The 22,047-nt window shown below is 44.8% G+C and overlaps 1 protein-coding gene across 6 annotated transcripts in view; it reads right to left on the bottom strand.

The window, feature by feature from the left end:
* Positions 1-8,072: 8,072 nt before the first annotated feature.
* The window catches only part of MAF (MAF bZIP transcription factor), a 255,427-nt gene continuing 241,452 nt past the window's right edge, over positions 8,073-22,047 (bottom strand). For 2 of the 6 annotated variants that reach the window (XR_007136709.1, XR_007136708.1), the window contains exon 6: positions 10,740-10,800. Coding sequence is in view for 4 of the 6 variants with exons in the window: in XM_047794301.1 (XP_047650257.1) it covers positions 18,567-18,786 (220 nt within the window). In the remaining 2 variants the exon portion in view is untranslated. The other 4 variants (XM_047794303.1, XM_047794302.1, XM_047794304.1 and 1 more) reach the window with 4 other exon arrangements.

Below are 22,047 nucleotides of genomic sequence, written 5' to 3'. Positions count from 1 at the left end.
CACCTTCATCCCCAGCTCCCCCCGACTTCCATCTTGCATCTCATGCCCTAACACACACCAGTAACCTTACCAAAAGGGGAACAGAAACCTGAAGGCAGAGCTTTTAGGTCCAAGCTTCTAAGAAATTAACATGCTCGTTCTAGGAGCTTACTTGGAAGACCCGTCCAATCACAAAAGGCCCAGGTCAAACTTGACAGTGACCCTGGGTTTTTTTGTTTGTTTTTGTTTTGTTTTGCTTTTGTTTGTGTGTGTGTGTGTGTGTCTTTTTTGTCTTTTTGTCTTATTAGGGCCACACCCACGGCATATGGAGGTACCCAAGCTAGGGTTCCACTCAGAGCTGTAGCTGCTGGCCTATGCCACAGCGACAGCGACATGGGATCTGAGCTGTGTCTGCCACCTACACCATAGCTCACAGCAACACCAGATCCTTAACCCACTGAGCGAGGCCAGGGATTGAACCCACAACCTCATGGCTCCTACTGTTTTGTTTCCACTGCACCAGAATGGGAACTGCTGTTTGTTTGTTTTTAATCACAGCAGAGGATCCCAAACTGGCATCCTAAAAGCCCCCAGGGAGTCCATGAAGGTGGTAATGGCACGCAAGCACCGCTGCTATCATTGGCGAGACCTACAGGATAACCCCGTGAGAAGGTTTTCTTTGCTTTTGATTGAATATACATCACTGGAATGATACCACTTCTCTTGCTGATCAGAAGCCCTAGAGCTTTGATAGAGGGCTCTGATTAATAAAACAAACACACAGAATTCCAAATGTATCTTTCAGAAGATGGGCTTTGTAGGAGGAAATGAGTCAAGGGGGCCTTTGGTACTAAATTAAATAAGTCTGGACTTCTCCGTTTAGCCAGCCATTTTTCAAAACTGCTGTACTGTATTTCCACGAGATGGCTGATGAGAAAAGAGGCTCCATGAGCAGATACATCTGGAAGATGCTGTATGCCACCTTCCCAATGGAGGGTCACATAATCGCATATAAAGGCTCTGAGATGGAAGGTAGCAAAATTAAATGTTTCACAAAGGTCAATGTTTCATTCTGTCTCATCCATAATTTCCCTAAATTATTTGACCACAGAACTTCCCTGGCACATCTTTTTTTCTTTTTTTAAGAATGTCTTTTTTATTTTTATTTTTTGGCCGCACCTACAGCGCATTCAAGTTCCTGGGCCAGGGATCAAACCCATGCCACCACAGAGACAATGCCGGGTCCTTAACCCACTGTGCCACATTGGTGACTCCCAAGCACATCTTTTGCAAAAACAAAAACTTTTCTAGGGGTGGTGATAATTTCTCAGGGGAGGGCAGATAATAATCTACTCTTAGGTTCTTCTCCATGTTCCACTTGTGACAACACTTTATTTTTAAACTTTTTTTTGGCTGCAGCCACAGCACGTGGCAGTTCCCAGGCCAGGGATCGAACCCGTGCCATAGCAGTGACAACGCCAGATCCTTCACCCTCTGTGTCACAAGAGAATTCCTGGGACAACACTTATTTTAAAGCAGAGGACAGAAGTCCAATACCATCATCCCAACGTTATTCAAAAACATCCAGGTTTGCACAGTGGCAAGGGCAGAGTTTTGTTCCACGCAATACTGATCTAGGCCAAGCATGGCAAGATGGTTACTCTTTGTCATACATTATAGTATTTAATCCTTTGCAAAAGGCTTTGAGGGACTATTCCTATTTTACAGATGCAGAAACTGTGTATTCTTTTTCATGTCACTACAGATTTTGCTGACAACTTTTTATTAAATGGGGCTTTCAATGGAGTGATTTAATGCTGATTTATCTTCACTATCCAGCAATTTCCTGAGTGTCAATTGTGCACCTGACACTTTACACATTACAGGGTATTAAGGAAATGTACCATCTATTATTTTTTAAATGCTCCTGAAATGACAATCTTTATCTTTGAGGGAGGAAGGCTGCTCCGTTACCTACCAACATCAAAACCACAGAATCATTTGTTTTTACCGCCAGAGGTGTCCTTGGGGTCGAGATCATGAGTAAGAATTCGATCTGATCTCTCAGATCCAGCTCAGAGTATCGTGTATCCTCCTCAAGGTGTCACTCAACCCCACTCAGAACAAGATGACCAAGGAAGAGAGGGCAAATGAGCTCACACTATGTATGGTGAGGTTCAACACTGACCACTTCAACTGGGAAGGAGGGATTAAGCTGGCAAAGGCAGGGGTGGCACGATGTCTGGCTAGAAATATCTGCATGACCGTGGTGTAGGGTCAAATCATATCTTTGAAACTGCCCTGTGCCTGAGTTTCCTCATCTCTCTAGAGGGGATTATGATGTCTGCCCCTCCAGTTGTATGGATCAAAGATGGCGCAGGTCCTGGCTCCCAGGAGATGCTCCATCAGTGGTACCTGTCACCACTGCCTATGAGGCTTTGGATGACCTCCAAAGGGCAGGGCTAGGGGGAACATCGTGATTGGCAATGCCTCGGAAGTTTTCTCTAACTCCTGATCAAATGGTACCACCCCAAAGTGAAGAGAGGAAAGGGTAATTATTGACTCTGCGTTAAATACAAACAAATCTGATTCTCATAGTCCACCTGCAGAAGCAGAGGGGGAAAAAAATCAAGTCATCAAGCTGTTTTCTGATGATTTCTGAAATCCCTGCCGAGTGGAGCTGAAAATTAGCTATGCACATGTTTGATAAGACACATACATGTTTGAGTAACCAGTACGCCTATCTACGGTGAAAGGGTGGCAATTTTTAAGTCTTGTGGTTCCAAGTCCAAGACAATTAACATTTGATAGCTTGCTCTTTGGCTCCCCAGGCATATTTGAGAACTCACCTACCAGCCCCTCCTTCTACATTTTCCTCTTCATTTTGGTGATCTCTGCAGAAGCTGAACTCCAGAGAAGCTATGACTCAGTCTCCCCCCAAATCCAGGTGACATGGCCCTGCATTCTGCTTTCAAATGTACCTCTCCGATACCTTTGTCAAAATAGTTTCCCATTTCAGAAAATAAGATCCCATTCATGAGCAAAGAGCAAGCAGAAGGTCTGCTTTGGGAGAAAAAAAAATCCATTTCCACTTATGTGATCATCCAGAATGGATTTCAAATGATCTCGTTTTGCCAACATGCATACAAGTCATGCTTTCATTCAGCAAATTATTGTACTATCATAGAGTATGTTCATTGTGGTTGTAATTTATAGAATACGTTCTTTTATTTTCCTGGAGGGTTTTAGGGTGCGTTCATTTAGCTTTGTGCCAGGAAGCTCCCACTCTGCTCCAGTGATGGACCCACAGTTATCTCCCCTCGATCGTAATGAACCCCAAGTCTCAGGTCCTGGGACTCTGACGGAGTCTGCCGGTTCTATTGATACCTGTAATCAGTGTCATCTCCACTTGCCCATGAGGCATCATTTTTCAAATGCAAAGATTTTACGGCGCAGTGCCTTGTTCCCAGACAGAATTCTACAGCCCTATTCATTCTGCACATTAACAGCTTAATATTTAGAGTTGGAAAGACAAGGAAATCTCTAACGAGAAAACTTCAGGACTCCGCCTCCCCCCAACAAATAACTCTTCGTCTTGGGTGTGACAATACGAAACTGGGTTTGACACGCAAAATGTTTCGACAACAATAAACAAACAAACAAACAAACTACACTTCCAGGTTCCAATGCACTGGTTCTGAGAAATAAATGACTAATTTTGGTTTGAAATTAATCACAAATTATTCTCTCCTTTAAAAATGAATTAAAAACATGAGATGGAATAAATATTTCAGGCCACCAGCAGCAAAATGGGAAAATACCATGTGTTTGGAGTTTTAGTGCCCTCTGAGTACAGAAATTTATTTGCAGCAAGCAGAAAATAGACAGCAAGCATAAAAATACAGCAGAGTCCCCCTAGTAAAATTATTTATCAAGCTAACAAGGGAGGGACCCTTCTGGTAACAACAAGCCAGTGAGGAAAAGACATGGCTTTATATTTTACCTTTGGGTTAGCAACCCAGTAAAAATGCCAACTGACAAGCACTTCACATAAACATTTCTTTCTAAATGAGCTTCCTTGTTAGAAGGAAAGAAAAAAAAAAAAAGGTCTTTCTAGCTAAGGAGCAGTATAGCTTACAGACAGCAATCTAGCATGTGTCTGCTGGCTCTTTAGTGCAAAAATCATATAAATGAAAAAATAATGTGCATGACGAATGGACTTTAAAATACAAATTCAAAGTTCATTAAAGAAAATGTGCTTAGATTCTTGTCAGAGTCTCCTCATACTGGGAGGTTTATAGGAAGCTGCCATTTCGCAAGACGCTTTTTCAAGGCTAGCTTAAGCGTGTCTGGGAAAAATGTACACATATATTTTCATATACACAGCTATCTACGTACTGACATTGTGTCTCCTGAACAAGCCTCACCGCTATGTTTTTTTTTTTTCATATATTTATTTTATGAGCAAAACCCCAAAGTCAGATTTTACAGCTGAGTTTAACGATACCAAACTTTCATTATAAATTACAGGTCACTTTACTGCAGCTTGCAATAGCAAAAGAAAAAAAAAAAAAAAGAAGGAAGGGAGAAAAGAAGAGGGGGAGAGAGAGAGAAAGAAAAAGAAAGGAAGAAAGAAAGAGAAAAAGCTCCAGCGGAAACCAGGCAGTAGCTCGATCCCAATTACATCGTCAAGAGACAGTAAACATGCATCTCAGAATGACCGCGGCCTCCACAGCTTGGCAGTAACACCTGATGCATTTACAAGCAATCACAGGCTTAGATCTCATCTTTCCTAAAGTGCACCTCTGATCAGGGAACCGTAGCAAACATGGCAAGGGGCTCTTTTTTTTTTTTTTTTTTTTAACTTAGATGGAAAAGATGCTGGAGAGGATGTAGCATCTGAACACCACGGGAAAACGATGCATCAAGACAGACAGAAACATCGTGCTGGACCCGAATTTCCCCCACCCCCACCCTAAAAAACCAGATTTCTCAGGAACGGGGACAGCTGGCTCGAATAAAACAGGAAGAAAAAAAAATATATAAAACCAAATGCTTCCTTACTTTCTTCTCCCTCTCTGCGGAGCCGGGTGACTGTCACGGCGCTGCTGTGAGAGCTTCAGGCTCTGGCTCCCAAGTGAAACCTCCTCGCTGGGGCGGGAACCGGGTTGTAAGGCCCAAGGGTTCCAACTTAAGTCTTCCCAGCTGAGTTGGGGGCGGGGGGCTAGCACCTGCCTCCACATGTAGGGGGAGGGCTTCACCTGCCGTTTTGTTACACTGACTGGGGTTTGAGACGAGGGCTTGTCCGGATGCTACAAAGTCAGCAAAGATCCAGCAAACAGAGGTGAACGCCTCATCAGCTAGGTTTCCCACTGACAGTTAAAAGGCATCCCAGTTTTACCAACCACGAAGCCAAAGCCTTAGGGAAGACGCAAGGCCGCCACTTCTAGTTCCAAAGGCTTTGCCAGATCACAACAGCCAGCACGTGGGGAGCCAGGCCTCTTCCCAAAGTCTTGGTCCTCCCCTGGAGGGGGAAACCCAGGCCCAGCTCTCCATCCGTGCCTGTGAAAGCAGTGAACCCTTCTTCTGTGCTGCGGGGGGGGGGGTGGTGGTGAGAAACTGCTTCTGGGCTTGAAAAGGAGACGAGAAGGAGAGAAATTAAAAAAAGTCTGGGGAAAATGAATCATAAATAAACAACACAGCCTTTGAACCTCAGGACACAAGTGCAAGCAGGCACTGCCCACTGGAGCAGAGAAAGAGACAGTGGTTCTCAAGTTGGGACAAAAAAAGGCCAAAGGAGTGAAGGAATTTCTGCTCTCTCTTGGCTGGGAGGGGAGAGGGGCCCGGCTTCCTGTCCAGCTGACTCGCCTGGGTTTCTGAAAAGGAGTGCAGGCGTCCAACACTGTCAAATGCAGCATGTGCCCTCTAAGTTTTGTGTGTGTGTGTTTTAAGGATTTTAATGGCTCGGAGAGAGAGAGAGAGAGAGAGAGGAAATGAAATAAAGATTTTTAAAGGAAAGGGAACATTCTATGCTCTCATTCAACATTTTCAGCCCAGTAAGATACCCCCATGTCAGCTTCCCCCAATCCATTTGTTTCCTGGCTCATGAAGGAACCTCACTGTAGAATAGAAACAAGCCAGAGGCACCCACACCATAGGAGCAGGGATCTTAGCCCTTTAATTAAGGACCATCGTCACAAAAGGTCTCCATTTTGATTAACTCTGGGGTGGGAGGGCTTCAACCCTGGTGTCTGAATCCCTTTAAAGAGCTGCAAACCCTCAACTCGGGACTCAGTTTGGCTGCTGGCAGGAGCCGGGGAAGAAGGAAAGGAGAAACCTGGCCTGTGGAACCCAATTTAAAGGAGGCGTGCCCTCCAGGTCAATTTCAGATCAATTCAATTCTCACCTCCACTGCCCACCTGCTAGCAAATGAACTTACTGTGCTTTTCAATAGACTGAAATGACTAAAAAGACATCCCAATCTTGTCACTTGCTGCATGTGGATAACCCGGGATCTGATGACGGATGCGTGCTGCCGGAATGGCAACAACAAACTCCCTTCCTCTCTTTTTTGTCATTCTCACCTTACCAGCGAATAGGTGTGGGATGCACCCCGGGCCTGTGAATTCGGTGTTAATATCTTTCAGCCGCTTAGATGGAAGGTCGTGGCTGTGTGGTCTCCAGTGACACCTGTAATGCCCACGACTGGTTTGATTTTTCCCACCCAACACCTGAAACTTCCTCCCTGCTCCCCCCTCCTCCGCAGGCAGTCCCATCTCAAATTACCCAAATGCTAATAGCTTTATTCTATTACCTGAAGATGCGGGAAAGGCCCTCTGAATATTCCCACTGGCTTACCCTCGTCCCATTTCCAAACACTGCAAAAAAGGAGACCAAAAAAAAAAGAGAAAGAAAGAAAGAAAAGAATACAAACAAAAAAGCAAAACCAACCCTTCTGCGTAGCTCATTTATTGCTGATAATTTCATTAGGTGCCAGGAAAAGCAAAAAAAAAAAAAATGCAGACACTAGACAACAACTTTACAGTAATTTTTGGATCAAGGAAATCAAAGACTCAGCAAGCAGCAGGCGAAGCGTTTCAACACTGGCATCTGTGAACGGCAGCAATAAATCTGAGCTTTTGGCAGGTACCTGCATGTGTGCTTTCAGAACGAACGCGCTTTACAGAAGCATCATTTTGTTTTAAGTAACGAGAGCCGCCGTACGTGGGCAAACATTCCTTCTTCCTTCCCCCCCACCAAATGCATACTTTTCGTTCTTTGAGGCAGCCCGTTCAACGGCATCCTCAAGTGGCCTGGAAATATCACGAGTTCATATGGCATCCTTAAGCTAGTTGCCCTGTACCTTCTTAGCTATAATGAATGGATTAGATCTGCTCACTGGCGGGCCAGGGCCTACAGAAAGGAAAATATTCAGCAGCTTTGTGTGGAAAGGGGCTTTGGTGGTGATCGGATGGGAAAAGAATCTAAATAAACAAATAACAACAAACAATTAGGTAAGTCTCAGTACTAAGAACACTTTAAACGGAATACTTTTCCCTTATTTCCTCAGCGCCAACGAATACAGCGATGTAATAATGCGCTTAAGACATACTCATGGAACTCGCGATGGGTTCGTCCATGCTCCAAATCTGCAAGCCACACAGGATTCTAATCCTTGCCGCCCTCCAGGATGGGGCATTTGCTTTCAAAGCTGAGTATTTAGAAGGCCCGCTTACAGTCTGTCTTTACACCGGTCCTGTGCAGGAGAACACCTGCTTCACCATTTCTGTTAAAATATTTGGTTGGGGAGTTCCCACTGTGGTGCAGGGGGTTAAAGATCCAACGGTGTCTCTGAGGCAGCGCTGAGTTGGATGCCCGGCCGGGTGTGGTGGGTTAGGGATCTGGCCTCGCCCCCAGCTGTGGCACAGGCCGCAGCTGCAGCTGAGATCCTGGCCCGGGAATTTCCATACGACGAGGGTGTGGCCCAAAGAACAACGTTTGATGGACCCTGCAAGGGAAACACCGTGACCCCATCTTTAATTTTAGACTGAACATGAAGAGCTGTGCTGAGGCACCCACATCAACACTGAGCGTCAGGAAAACATGCGTGCATTTTATTCTGGATGATCAGGGGCAGTAGGGGATGGCGAGTTATACAAAGTAGCAACAAGATTTCTGAGTCCTTTTACTGTGTCTCTTGCTTCTATCACAGTTCATAACACAGGAAAGCCTTCCTGATGTGTGTCTGAATTCACATCCAAATAGGTACAGTCAGGAGAGAACACATCCACTCAGCTAACTGTAAGATTAGGGGAAAAAAACAAAAAACAAAAAAACAAAAAATATGGGTACTTAGAACCCGGGAAGTGCTGTTTATACCAGTTCCATCAGGGAAGTCCCATAGGTGCCAAGGAAAGCTACAAAAAGGCCCCTCCCCTACATGTGGGTCCCACCTGCCCTGCCCCGGGGGAGGCCGCTCGGTAAGGCTTGGTTGCATCCAGATGGGTCTTAGCCAATGTCAGGAACATCTGTAACGGGCAGAGGATATACATCAGCAGGCTAAGGTCCACACCACCTTTCCAAATCAGTGTTTCAGCACATAAGACGGAAGAGCTCTACTGAAGGCCTACTTTCAACTGTGGTGCAAACCTGGGGAGTCGTGTTATCTCCTAGCAGGTGCATGCCAAAGCCACCCTTGGCCTTCGGGTCAAGCAACATCATCACTGGTTTCCATGGCAACGATGCTACCATCACACCTTACCTTATCCCACTCAGCTATTGACATCAAACAGCCGTGTGGGATCTTTGTCTCTGTTGATCATTGTGGAAGAAGACCTTGCTTACAAGGCACAGCTTTGACAAATCATGCACTTGAGGAGCGGCGTGTATATTAAGTGGAAACACGTGCTAATGGAAAAATGTTAGGATCAAGGGGGGGCTACAGAAATGGAGAATTAAATCTTTTTAGAGATACCACTTAGAACGACTATTTTCTAATATGCCCAAGAACCCTTAATGTAGCCTAGACTGCATTTCTAGGAATAAGTAAAAGGTAATTAAATGCCTCCCCGAAATGCCTTATGATTTCATTCTCACACTCTAGCCTAAAAAATTGCCCTCAATAATCCCCCCAATTGTACATTGTTGCAATCAGCAAGAGAGCCGAAATCTAGTGGTTCCTTGTGTCTGGCTTCCAGGACTGAAACCTCTTCACCAAAAGTGACTTTCTGAAAATATACGAAGTAACTCTCCCAAGAGTATCAGGTATTGAACTTTTCATATATCAGCTTATAATATCTAATATCACAAGAGAAACTTTGAGGAATTGCCCTCCTCCCCAAATTCCCCATCTGGCCAAATGCCTTTCTCTTCCCTGCTCTCACCTGTCAATCATGTTCACAGCTGAAATTTGATTTCTCTCCCACCAGTAACCTTATATGAAATATTACCAGGGGGGTCAAGACCCGTGTGAACCCTGCCTTAAAAGTTCATTAACTCTTTGCTCAAAATGGATGGTTTCAGTGTAACAAAACCTGCCGGTGGGCTGAGGTCATCATATATAATAGATGGCTTTCAAATTGCACTTAAAAAGACAAGGATAAAAGAGAGGAAGAAAAAAGAGAGGGATAACGTATTCCCGCATGCACGCACGAGGACACGCAAATTAATCTCAAAGGTATATACGGAGTTAAAATCTATACAGGAGAGCTATTAAAGACAATGTTAATTTTGTATCAAGCTGAAAGAAATCATGTTAAATTTTCACAGTCGGGTTAGTCAAAGACTCTCCTAATAACAGCATGGAAAAGTAAGTAATCAGATACTATTTGCAACCAGTGGGGGAAAAAATGAAGTTCCGTTTTCCGATACCCTGCATTTACCGGATTCTTAAACTGTCTCCTCTGCCAAGAGTAGCAATTTGACAGTGTGACTTTTGCCCCCCTCCTCAGTTAGTCTAGAAACCAAAAGCTGTATTTCATGCAAATTTCTCAGCAAGCAAATCTGATTTGAAAAAAAAAAAAAATCAAACACCATTCCATTAGCCAATGAGAGGTAGCACGAATACATAAAATGATAACACTAAAAATAATTACGGGCGTAAGAGTGTTGGTCTAGCTCTCTAAATGAAGAGGATTCATAATTAAATTCACACTGGGATACGTGTAATGGAAAACCCATTTAAATAGCTTAATTTCATTTTTTCAGGAGGTGAAAATCAGATTTCTGCCTCCCACCCTGCTCTTGCCTACCTTTGAAGTGGGCAAGGGCCTCCAAAGTTGCATTTGGACACAGAAGGGGGGACATAATGAGCTTTGGAATGACACTAAATTCTCCACACCTGAGCATGGAGAGACGGGAAATTCGAAATGTGGACGAGGCCCAGGGAAAGGCAGCCGAGGGCCGTGGATGGTGCAGATGCACCCAGCGTGTCTGACATTCTAGTGGAAAAAGGCTGGCTCACAGCCAGGTAAGGCTCAAGAGCTACGCGAACTGGTGGTGTGCTCTGTAAACCACACCTACGTCCCAGGTCGTGAAATCGATGGGGAAAGGCATGCATGCTGGCCTCTCACACGCTGCATCCTTCTCTTGGGCACTGAGCATCACCATTTACGGACGTGTGAAACCCCCACACTAGAACTACGAAAGCGGGAGACTTTCACACCTCACGAATTGATCGGCATGCCTCCTTGCTGGCTTGCGTTCTCCCTCATGGAAAATGCACTAAAACGAGCACATGCAAATCAGAAATCGAGATGTACCTCTTGGACTTCAGGCAACAGGATTTTTCACATCACTGATGTAGAGGATTCCCTTGGGTACCTGATTTAGTAAATATATTAAAATAAACAAAGGGTCATTAATAACCACGAAGAGGGCTTTATAAGGACAGTATGTTCAAGGCAGCCTAACTACAACGAGCTCTGACGGAACAGGGCAGGATCAGACCCAGAGAAGAGTGATGTACTCCCACCTGCCTTGGCATTTTGGCTGCTGCCCCGCCAGAGGAAGGGTTCACATGGAAGAGAACGGCTGGGGGCACCGAGTCACCCCCTCTCCACCGGAGCTCCGGCCCTCGCAAGGCTGCAATGGTGACATCCACTGGCTGGGCCGCCTGGCTCAGCTCTGAAGCTGCCCTCGGCTCAGACAACCAAGCAATTCTGGGCTCACAGTGGAGGCCGCTATGAAGGGGCTCTGATGATGCTCAAGTGTTTACAGGCTGCCCGCCCATCCCTCAGAGAACCTAAGTGGTCCAGCCTCCCCTGGCTCTTTGCGAGGGCCCGTTTCTCTTCCATCTTCCCCCCTCCTCCTCCTCCTCCTCCTCCTCCTCCACTGCCCTGGTCTATTCTGCTGGTACTGCTGACCTTAATTGCACATGTTCTCTTAACAAATAGGACCATTTAGATACCACCCTTTTATTTATTAGCTGCCTCTGTTTAAATTAGTAGCAGGGAATGCTTAGAACGGTAATATGAAAATGAGGTTGCTTTAAAAAAAAAAAGTCTTTTTTGCTTCACAGGGAATAACAAAGCACAGTAATTCAAAGTAGTTAGCTTTCTATGGTTCAAAAAACCCTTATTGCTATTAGCTGCACTAATGTAAGTGGCAAAATAATTATCATTTACTGTACAGAGTCCAATATTTTCCAGACAGCAGTTTAATAACAAAGCAGACCTGTCATTTTCCCCTATAGTTAGCCACACTCTACAAGTTCAGACTGTCAAAATATATTTAAAATCTAATTTAAAAAATTCAACAGGGTTACAGCAAATCTGTGTACAGTAACTGCGATACACTAGTAAGTCAATCTAATTTTTTTCCAACATGGAGATTCAGTCATTTTTCTTTCATTTGCCACACTTTTATCTGAATTACTTTATCATCGATGTGAACACCTGCTGAAATCTGTAAGCCACTGTAACTGATACAGAAGCTTCCTTCACTTAAATGTTCATTTAGCCTAACTCACTCACTTTTCCGATGCCCTGTGTCTAAACGGTCTGACTACGTATTAAAATACTCAGATAAACAAATGTGTCCTCTTGTTTCTGTCAGAACGGCTCCCAATAGACTATGGGCTTTCATCCACATGGCACGTTAGAAATGCTTTTAAAACCTTATGGCACAAACTGCTCTCTTCATGTCAAAGTAAACACTCATCTTTTGCCAAATATATGATTTCGAGGCCAAAAAGAAAAAGAAACAAGAAATAGACCGAAGTTACAAAACCTGGGAGTGTTATCTGTAATATCAGTCATTCTCCACTTCAAGTTCAAATGGCTAATCTACAAAAAAAAAAAAAGAAAAAAAAAGAAAAAAAGAAAACACACACACACACACACACACACACAAACCCCAAACCCAAAAATAAAAACCCCCATGACAAAAAGCAAACAAAACTTCCCAAATAATGTTACTTAAAAAAAAATCTTTAGGGACAACAGATTCTTTTAGAAACACAGGTGAATAGAGTTTAAAAGCTTAAGTGATTGTGGGGGGAATATTTCTGTCAACTCCTTTGGGGCATGGCAAACATATGCTAAGCTTCTGCAAGGAGCATTTACATGAGATCATATACTTGCGAGGCATTTTTCAATTTTAGAAAAATATTACAAAGCAATAACTGAACGGAGACTTTGCAAAATGCCCCTTTTCCTTCCTGACCAGCTCATTGAGAGCCTCTGTTATTTTGGGAGAAAAAGAATCGGGCCTCATTAAATGCCATATTTGGCATCTTGCCTGAACTCTCATAAAGTAGATGTCCCTTTTCGACCATTGGTGTCATTTCCCTCAAGATGACCTCTATGCTCTGGCCACCTGGGGAACCCGTACTGTGATCAAGGCTTTTACTTTCAAAAGTGGGGGGGAGGGGCCAGATTCTGTTTGCACACCTGAAGAGAGTTCCAGAGCCATTGCCGTGGTTTGTCCTCATCACCTTCACCCAGGCGAGTCCCTGGGGAAAGGCGGTGGCAACAAGGGGGTCTCTCGTGGGAGAGATTTTTGAGCCAGAACAGAGTGGTTGAGTCCAATCCAGACGTATGCCGCCACAGCGCCTCTCACAGCCTCTATTTACCGAATAACGAAATTGTATTTAAAGAGTACAGGGATGTGTGGTGATATTCCAAGGAAGGTTCGAAAAGGTCTGATTACCGGTATCAGAACATTAGCATGGACGGTGCACGGTGAGAATACACAGAGGGTCAGGGTATGTGGCGCTGCCCGAGTCCCACCATGTCCCGCAAGGTTTTATGGGAAGATCCTTCTAAGACAGACAATGCAGGGCTAGGCTTGGCTCCTGCCTACCCACGTGTTGAGCAGACCTAAGAACTGTGTCGTGTGATCATTTTTATGTCCTAAGGTAGAAACTGCAGATGTAGAGCTGTGTTACTCTTTAAAGAGTTTCATAAGTAAATAAATAGACAGACAGATTGATAGATAGATAAATGGCAGATGAAAGAATATGGTGGGTTTGGTGTCTGAAAACGGAAAGACTCAAGCATCGCCTTTAACAGATTTCACCTGAGAATGGTTCCCCCCGGGTTCCCCCCATCCCAGTGGAAAAGGATTTGAGTGGAATTTGACAGTGTAAAGAAAAGTGTCTCAGACGCTGCGACGGGTGCCTTAGTGTCAACATTTTTAACGCACATGAACGAATCTTTCCCTACGAGAAGGGGGGAGAGAAAAAGGAGATGCATTTAAGAAGGTGCAATGATGCTCAAGTACTTCACACACAAGTATCTAAGAAACGGAGGGTCCCTATAAGAAAAGGGGAAAAAAAAAAAAAAAAACACCCATGTGGAAGGGCTCCTTTCGGAAATTAGGCCCTTTAAAGTTTGGCCTCTTTAGACAGTCCCTAACTGCCCGGGATGTCACTACGCTGTGTTAAATCCGGGCACGCAGGCAAAGTCCCTCCAGCTGGAGCTGCGGGTGAAACGCTAAGAACGTTTGCTCGAGTGGCTTCCCTTTACAATGAGCATCAAACCCTATCAAGGAAAACCCCAACCGTATGGAGAGTAATAGAAAATTTTTAAAACATGCTATCGTAATTGCCTTCTTTCCTTTTTCTTGTTCCTCTTCCCCGGTCTCTAACCAGAGTAGGAAGGGGGAAAAAAAAAAAAAAATCTGGAAAATGGGCCAGAAAATGAGTAGAGTAAAAATCGAGGGATGCGGGGTGAGGCTCTTACCTACAGAAGGTTCCCGGGCGGCTGGAGGGCGGGGCGGGGGGGTCCCAAGGTGAAGGGTGGAGACATTTAGGGCTGAAGCCGGCGGGCTGCTTTGGTGCGCCCACCTGAGCGCACAGAGCACGTAGCTGCAACGTTGCTAGAGCTCCACTAGGACCAGGGCAGGCCTCTCGGGAAACCTTGAACCAAATCCCAAGAGGCCTGGGTGCGGGGCCCAGGGGAGGAGCCGCCGGTGGTGCCCTGGAGGCGCCCCGAGGGCTTGGGCATCTCCGAGGGGAGCTGCTTTGCGGGCGTCCGGAGCCTGGCCGGCCTCCCAGGGCGCAGCCGGGCAGCGCCGGAAGTTCCTGTGGCCGCTGGACCCGCCCCCCGGGGTCCCTGCCTCCAGTTCTTCTGCTCTTGCTGCGGTGGCCCGGGGACCCCTGAGTGTGGGGAGCGCACCCGGGGCGGGGGCACTGACGCCCAGGGTGAATGGGCCCCGCGGATCAAGGGTAGGCAGGGACCAGGTCCGGCGGGGTGGAGGGGGCGCAAGGCAACTGGGAGAGGCGACCTCAGCCTCCTCCCTGCCTTCATCTCCTTCATCCCTGGCTTCAAGGCCCTTGGCACCAGGAGCTCCAGCCAGCGTTAAACATGCCAGAGGCACTTCCCAGCTCTCCTCCCCATCCCCCGCTCTTTGTCTGCCCTGGGACTGAGGCAGGAGTGACTTGATGGGACTGAGGTCTCAGCTGGGGTGTCTGCCTTCTGGTCCAAGAGCAGTGACTTCTGAATCTGTCTAATGGCCCTGGGCGAATAGGGCCCATGGGGGGAAAAGGTGCCAAAAATCATACAGAGGACACTGGGATGGGACAAGGACCAGGTGGTAAGAGCCTGGAACTCCGGAGCTAAGGACATCACTATTGTTTTTAGGCATCACGGGGATCTCAGGGTCAGCTGTCTGTCAGTCATCATCCTGCAAACAGATCCGTCCTGGTGGGAAGCAGAGGCCCTGGGAATGACCTAGCGTTGATGCCTGGTGACTAGGGGTCACAAGCCAAGGTCAGTCTCTGTTAGCAAGACCCCCTTCCTCCCTCTAGGCCCTGCACACCAGCCGCTCCCTGCTCTGTGCTCCTTTGGCCTAGTTTGGGATTGCCGTTTGTTCCAGGGGACCTAAGCCTGCTTCCCTTCTGGAGAACTGCCCCCTGGCCCCCCAAAAAAGGAGACCAGAAACCCACTTCCACAGGCTTCCAGAAATGGCTGAGGTCACGAAACACCAAGGCAAATTTAACTTGCACAAAGGAACTCTGCACTGATGACCAGAATTTTCAGCCCAGGATTCAGCCCACAACCACACTTCGTGGGGATTCTCTCTCAGATAGCAGTTTTCACTCCTTCTTGCCCAGTTCTGTCCTGTTCCGTGGCCTCTCCTAGTCCCTAACCGCAAGCAGAAACCACAAGGAAAAACCATTCTTTGGAAACTTCGCTTGGAAACACTCAAGGTTGGTGATCAGAATATTTCGAATCAACTCAGAATTCAAATCTCCAGGATGGAGCTCACACCCAAGCCTGGGCCGGGCGGGCGGGGGCCAGGGAAGCTTGAGGGGTGAACACTGAACCATTTCCTCCCCTTCTCCTCCCCCCCCAAACCTCCCCAGACACCCCCTCCCTCGTCCTCCCTTTTTGAATAAATGCCCCTTCTAATCGTAACTAAAGATCCAAGACTCTGTGGAGAAAGGAAGAATGCGATTTTGCAATCCAAAGTCCTAATTATAGGGGAAAAAAATTGTTATTTAACAAAAAGACAGGAAAAGAAAATGAATTTTGTCGAAGAGGGAAGAGGCGCTTCAGAGATGATTATGATTTGGGGAGAGAACTGTGCATTCTGATCCCAGCCTCTCCGAGGAATATGTATTTTGTCAATTTCTTAAAACTGTCCAACTCTGACGCACAGTCATAGAAAGATGTGATTTCTGTGTGCCACTGCTGTGATCTTTCTATCTCAGCCTTGTTATTTTGGGGAAACTTAGGGGAAACACACCACGGGCTTTCGAATTTAAACAATAAAAACTGTCACCATGCCACCACACCTATTGCGGTGACTATAGAAATATGGCCTAACGTTTCCAACTGGTCCCAAATGTTGCCGCTGTAAAAAAAAAAAAAAATCGCAGATTGATAGATTTATCGATGCCCCAAAGGGAAGCCGGGAGCAGTTTCCCGGATCTCCTAATTGGGGTTCAATCTCTAAAACTATTTTCAAAACAGAATCGTGTGTGAACATCTCTGAAATGGGCCGCGGAATCTCGCTGGCACCTGGCATGAGCTCCTGCTGGGCGACTCCCGCCTTTGAGGTCCAGGGTCACCATTCTCTCTGGCTTCCCTCATTTCTCACCTCCCACAGATGCCAGAGGCAACCAGAGCCCGGGGTTTGGCTACGCCTTCGTGCCGAGCAATTTGATGTGCTTTGTTTTTTGTTTTGTCTCTCTCTGAAGGATAAAGATGTTCCCACATTGTTGCCGGACTGTACTTCTTTATGCCCCGACAATCATGAGACAGCCTGGGAGACTGAAATTCTCTCACCCTGTCCCCTACCCCCGCCGGAGGGGGGAAAAAAAAAATGCCAGGCAGAGGTGGGTTTGTTCGCCAGCCCGTGTGGGGCCCAGCTTGGAGAGAATTCCCCCTTTTCTGGGCCTGCATGATGTCTAGATTTTGGAAGATTTATATCAAAAGTGGGGAAATTGGTGTTATCAGAAGGTGGATGAAGACTTCCGTGCGGTTTTTAGATGCCCAAAACAAACACACACATCCTGATTCGGGGCTGCACGGCTGGACCAACTCCCTGATGGCTACTGGCTGCCCAGCTTCAGACTTGGGGCATCTTTTAAACCGAGGATGGGTCAAGAGTGAGAACCAACCTCCAGTTTCCCTTCCGTGTCTCAATGACAGGGAAGACTGACTCCAAATGATTCCTTCGGCCTCCCGAGGAATAATCAGAAATGGTGAAAACGCTAGCCTCTCACTGTAGAGATGGTTTCCCCCAAAAAATAAAGACATTTCTTCAAAGAAGAGGGATAACAAAATTTAAAAAAACAAAAAACAATCAAACAGAAAAACATCAAATGGAATTAAAAGGCAGTGGGGGAGCCTGGCCCACCAGGTGCCTCAAGCAGGTGAAGCCGGCCTCCTAGCCTCTCTTAACCGCCTGTTCATAGAAGTAAGGCCCCAGAGTTTGGCTGGGCATTTTGCTGGCACAGAAATCAGATGGCTGAAGGTTGTCACTCGTGGAGCCCAGTCTTTCACCCTATCTCAGTTAGCCTTTAACCACCGATGGGCAAAAAAAAAAAAAAAGAAAGAAAAAGAAAAAAAAAGAAAAAAAGAAAAAAAAATAGTGATACCTGCGTGGCAAGCAGACTTTTAAATATATTGATTGGCCTAGACTCCCAGGGGAGTGCATTTTTTTTGTACAGCCAAGGCTGTGTGACGACGGGAAGTGAGCTGGCCTCAACCAAGAGCAGAGACGACAACAAAACCCTTCCCTCTACTATACTTGGGAACCTCTGAAGGTGTCAGAAGCCACTTGAGTCGCTGTAGACAAGGACACGCCGGGAATGCGGCTCCTGAGACAGCTGTGCCCCGGGTACACAGAAGTGGCTACCATGTTGCCCACTGTTCACTGGGTTGAGCCTTAAAGCTGGTGGTTTGGCACTGGGTTGTGGGGCGGGGGGGGGGGGTTCTCTTTAAGAACAGAAGCATCTCGAATGGCCATCACTAAATAAAAACTACGAGGGTGAAGGTATAAGGGAGAAAAGGTCAGAGGGTTAGACACGCACGTTCAGAAATACACAGAACGGTTCCCATTGGGATGGTGAGTGTTGGAAGCCTGCGTGGTTGTGCCAGGGACTCAGAGAAATACCCTCTCTTCACATGGTTTCCTCACCGAGACCAGGAAGTGGAACCTCTGCCTCTCTGATATCAACCTATTAATGTGTCAGATACAGTCTAAAAAATTAGTGCAGGGCTTTGGGAAAAAAAAGAAAAAAAATAAAGAAACATGTGAGACACTGCTGTGGGTGCCTGAAAGCAGAGAAGGGAAAGGGAAAAACAAAACCCAAAACCCCTGCAACATCGGTTTCATTTATAGCTGTGTCTGATGTATGGCCATGCTTGACCTCACCGAGAGATACAGGACTCTCCGGCCCAAGAGAAAAACCAGGGTGCTCGGCTCTGCGAAAGCTTCTGCCCCTGGCATCTGCTTGGGGAGGGGGAGTCCAAGAGGTGGGTTTTGTTTTGTTGTTTTCTTAGTAAAATTATCTGCCAGAGAAACAATGAAGCATGAAAAAGTACTATTGAGAGTGTTACGTGTCTACATGTGCTTTAAAAAATCCTAGCTGTTACCTTCTGGGAAGCTTCCCTTTCTATCAACATATGTATCTGTTAAATTTCAGTGGATTTCGCAAACCTATAGTCCAGGTCGAAAACCATCGCCTCTGTCCAGTCGGGCACGTGGTAAAGCCAGAAGCCCTGGTGTGCGTTCCTGCGGATCCGTACCCAGGACCCTCGGACAGGAGAGTTAATGAGCACCGCGGTTATACATTGAAAAGCCTTCGTCTCTAAGTGTCCCGCTGATGGCTCCAACTTGTGAGTGGGCCCAGTTCTGTATTTGGAATGAAAGGAATTTTAACACTATTTAGACAAAGAGGCAAATGCAGTTATAAAGGGGAATGCTACATTTCCTTGCATGATTTTTTTTTTTTTAAATTTAGAGACTTATTTGTCATAAGGGCATTTAGGCAGGATTTAGGATTTCTTTGTTTAAAAAAAAGCATGTATGTGTGTTCACCAGTCACATTACATTTTTTTTTTCAAAGTTTTTAGTGATGGTTCTTTCTCAAACTGCCTTCCACGGAGAGTGAGTTAGTTAACCTTCTCTTAAAGCCAGCCACCCAAATCCCATTTTAACCAGCACGTCTTTACCTGGCATTCTAATATCTGGGGCCAAAATCTATGTATTAGATTGAACTGCCTTCGAAGGGCCTATTAAAATGCTTAACTGTTGTAGCACTGTATTTTTCTCCCAAGTGGCAATCCTCAGGAGTTAACTGGGATAACTCTATCCTGAATCTCACTCTCCTTCTGAGACTGTGTTCGCCTAAAATCCTGCATCGGAGCTGACCTTTCTGTTTAAGGCCTATCTTCCCATTTCTGCTGCTGTAGGGGGAGGCTGCACATTTCCTAGGTGGGAGCAGACCCAAACCAAAAACAACCAACCAACCAAACAAAAAACCACACACACACACACACACACACACACACACACACACACACCCAAAACAAAACAAAACAAAACAAAAAAAACCAGAACCTTCTGAAGCGGAGAAGAACAGCTAACTTTAAGCACAAGGAAGCAGGTTTACTCTGAAGACTTGTGTTAAAGCAAAATGAAGTGTGGCTGCAGGGACCCCATCCAAACTGGCCCAGAAAGGAAGGCGAAAATGCAGTGGTATCCACTGTCTGTGTGTTCTGTGAAAAAGGGCAAGCAGGCTGATACACTGGTCAGAACTCATCAGCGCCAAGCATAACCTGTTTTCCTCAAAATCGGGCCTTCGTTCCGAATTGCAATATTATCTTTTTTTTTTTTTCTTAAGAACAGACAACAAAATAAAACCAAAGTCATCATGTTTGGCTCTATTTTCAAAACAGTATTGGCTTTGTTTAACATTCTATTAGCGATCTAGGGGAAGTAGACTAAGAAATGCACACTGCATGAATTTGTAACATTAGTTGCATGAATTTGTGTCATTTTAAAATAGGTCAATGCTGTTAGGGAAGGTAGCCCAAGACTTTTGAAACAGTCTTTAAGCTATTACCCCCCCTCCTTCCACCCTGCCCCAGCCTGTGCTGGGTGTAAAATCCGACTATATCAAACTATATCAAAGCACAGCCTTTTTTCCAACCAGGCATTCTTTTTGTTTTTGGGTTTGTTTTTTTTTTTTTTTTTGCTCATATTTCAGGAGCTAAGGTGATCTGAAATCATTACCAGCTTATCTAGGGAGAAGCCCTCTGCTAAATACTCACAGGGAAATAACATCTAATAACACAGGGTCAACCCAGGTACGTACTTGAACTTCCACGTTAAGGGAGAGGGGGGCTTTTTCTCTTCTCCTATTTAAGACAAATGACCTTCGAAGTTAAAAAACAAACCAACAACTCTCATTTGTCCAAAGTGTGGATATGAAATCTTAGCAGCCTTGCTAACCAAAAAATCATGGTATGTAAGGGAAGAAGGAAAAAGCATCAATTTTAGCCAAAAGGCAAGACTTCTTTGTCTTTAGCATTGCATGCATATGCACCCAACCCACTTCTACCAATGCCTTACTATTATTTTTTTTTGGGGGGGGAATGCACTTTATTTCTCCCTAGATGGGTTTCCCGAGGAATTGTTGCTTAGGGTGACGGTAAGAAGGCCCAATTCTCTGGTTGGGATTTTTGTTTGCTTATTTTTACCAGGGCAATGATGCCTCAACTTCTTCAAAAATGGAAAACTTTGGGGAGAGGAAATTTGGAGAGATCATAATTTACATTTACCCTGAAAATGACTAATTTTGAGAAGGGACTGGCCTCGCGCCTCACAAAACAGCCTGTGTTTCACTCTAAATTCCTGCCTCCCTATTTCTCTAGGACTCCTTCCTCTGGAGTAAAGGATGCCTTTTATACCTCTAACACAGTGTTGGGCCCAGTTAAACTGTACACTAAGAAACTGAGTACAGAATCAAAAAAAAATGCAGTTTATTATTGTAGATTATTCTTTCTCTTGATATAACCAGAATTGAAAATGAAAGAAAAGCACATAGGAACATCACGCGTGGTTAGTTAGTAACTCAAGATATAAAACAATTTTGCACAGCAAAATATGTAAAAGAAAGGTAACTGACAAGATTTTTTTATATTTATTGTGGTAAGATTTACTTTTCATTTTGTTTTTAAAGACAGGATGTCAGTCCCTGAAAATAACATTTACTGATTATTGCCTTGAAAACTGTGGATTTTTTTTTTAAGTTACAGAAAATCCAGTTCTGCACCACAATACAACTGTAAAAAAATCTGCATCATCTTAAAACTGTGCAGTAATGCCATTTTTATAACTGCATAAATTTTATTAGCGTTCTAAACAGTTTTGCAAATTTTTTTTGTATTATATGCTTGCAGGTTATATCTTAGTGCAATTCAGTCCCAAATACTTTAATTTTGAAAAAAAAAAAAACCATACATTTTGAATGTAAAATACCCCTACAGATATAAACAGGGGTGCTTCCCCTTTTAATACTTTGGTTTTCAATACAGTCAGTGGTATAGCAAAGACTACACATACCCAACTTATATTTAAGTTGCAAGCACATGCTGTATAAGCTACTTTTTTTTTAAACAGTCCCCTTGCAAACTCTACCCCCCTTAACATCACAACAGTAAACAATTTAGTGCATCAATCTTTTAAAAAATCTACAGCTAAACAGACCTAACTCTTTCAAATTTATCTATAACATTCCTTTATCTGTAGCATACATTTTAACTGGGCTAACAGATTATAAAAACTAGAATTAAATTATATACTAGAAACCCATAGCATTCCACATTTGACAATGACCAAAAGCCAAAAAAAAAAGTAAAATTAAAAAAAAAAACCAAACCAAAAATAACGGGGAAGATTTCTTTTTTTAAAAAATAAATTTTAGACTGCTTTAGGCAACAGCACAATTTTAGTCCCCCAAATGGGGTGTCATTCTTATTAAAAAGAAAACATTAAGAGTTCTTTAATGTTCGCCATGTTAAATTTTTAACCCATTCTGGCATCTTTGACAAGGAATGCCTTCAGTGCATTTACAACGGGAGGCTGAAGTTCTGAGTAACGCAAAGCAGT

The sequence above is a fragment of the Phacochoerus africanus genome, chromosome 8, assembly GCF_016906955.1.
Source record: "Phacochoerus africanus isolate WHEZ1 chromosome 8, ROS_Pafr_v1, whole genome shotgun sequence".
In the NCBI taxonomy this organism is placed as follows: Eukaryota; Metazoa; Chordata; class Mammalia; order Artiodactyla; family Suidae; genus Phacochoerus; species Phacochoerus africanus.
The sequence above is the reverse complement of the archived record's forward strand: the minus strand, read 5'-3'. Positions and strand labels throughout refer to the sequence as shown.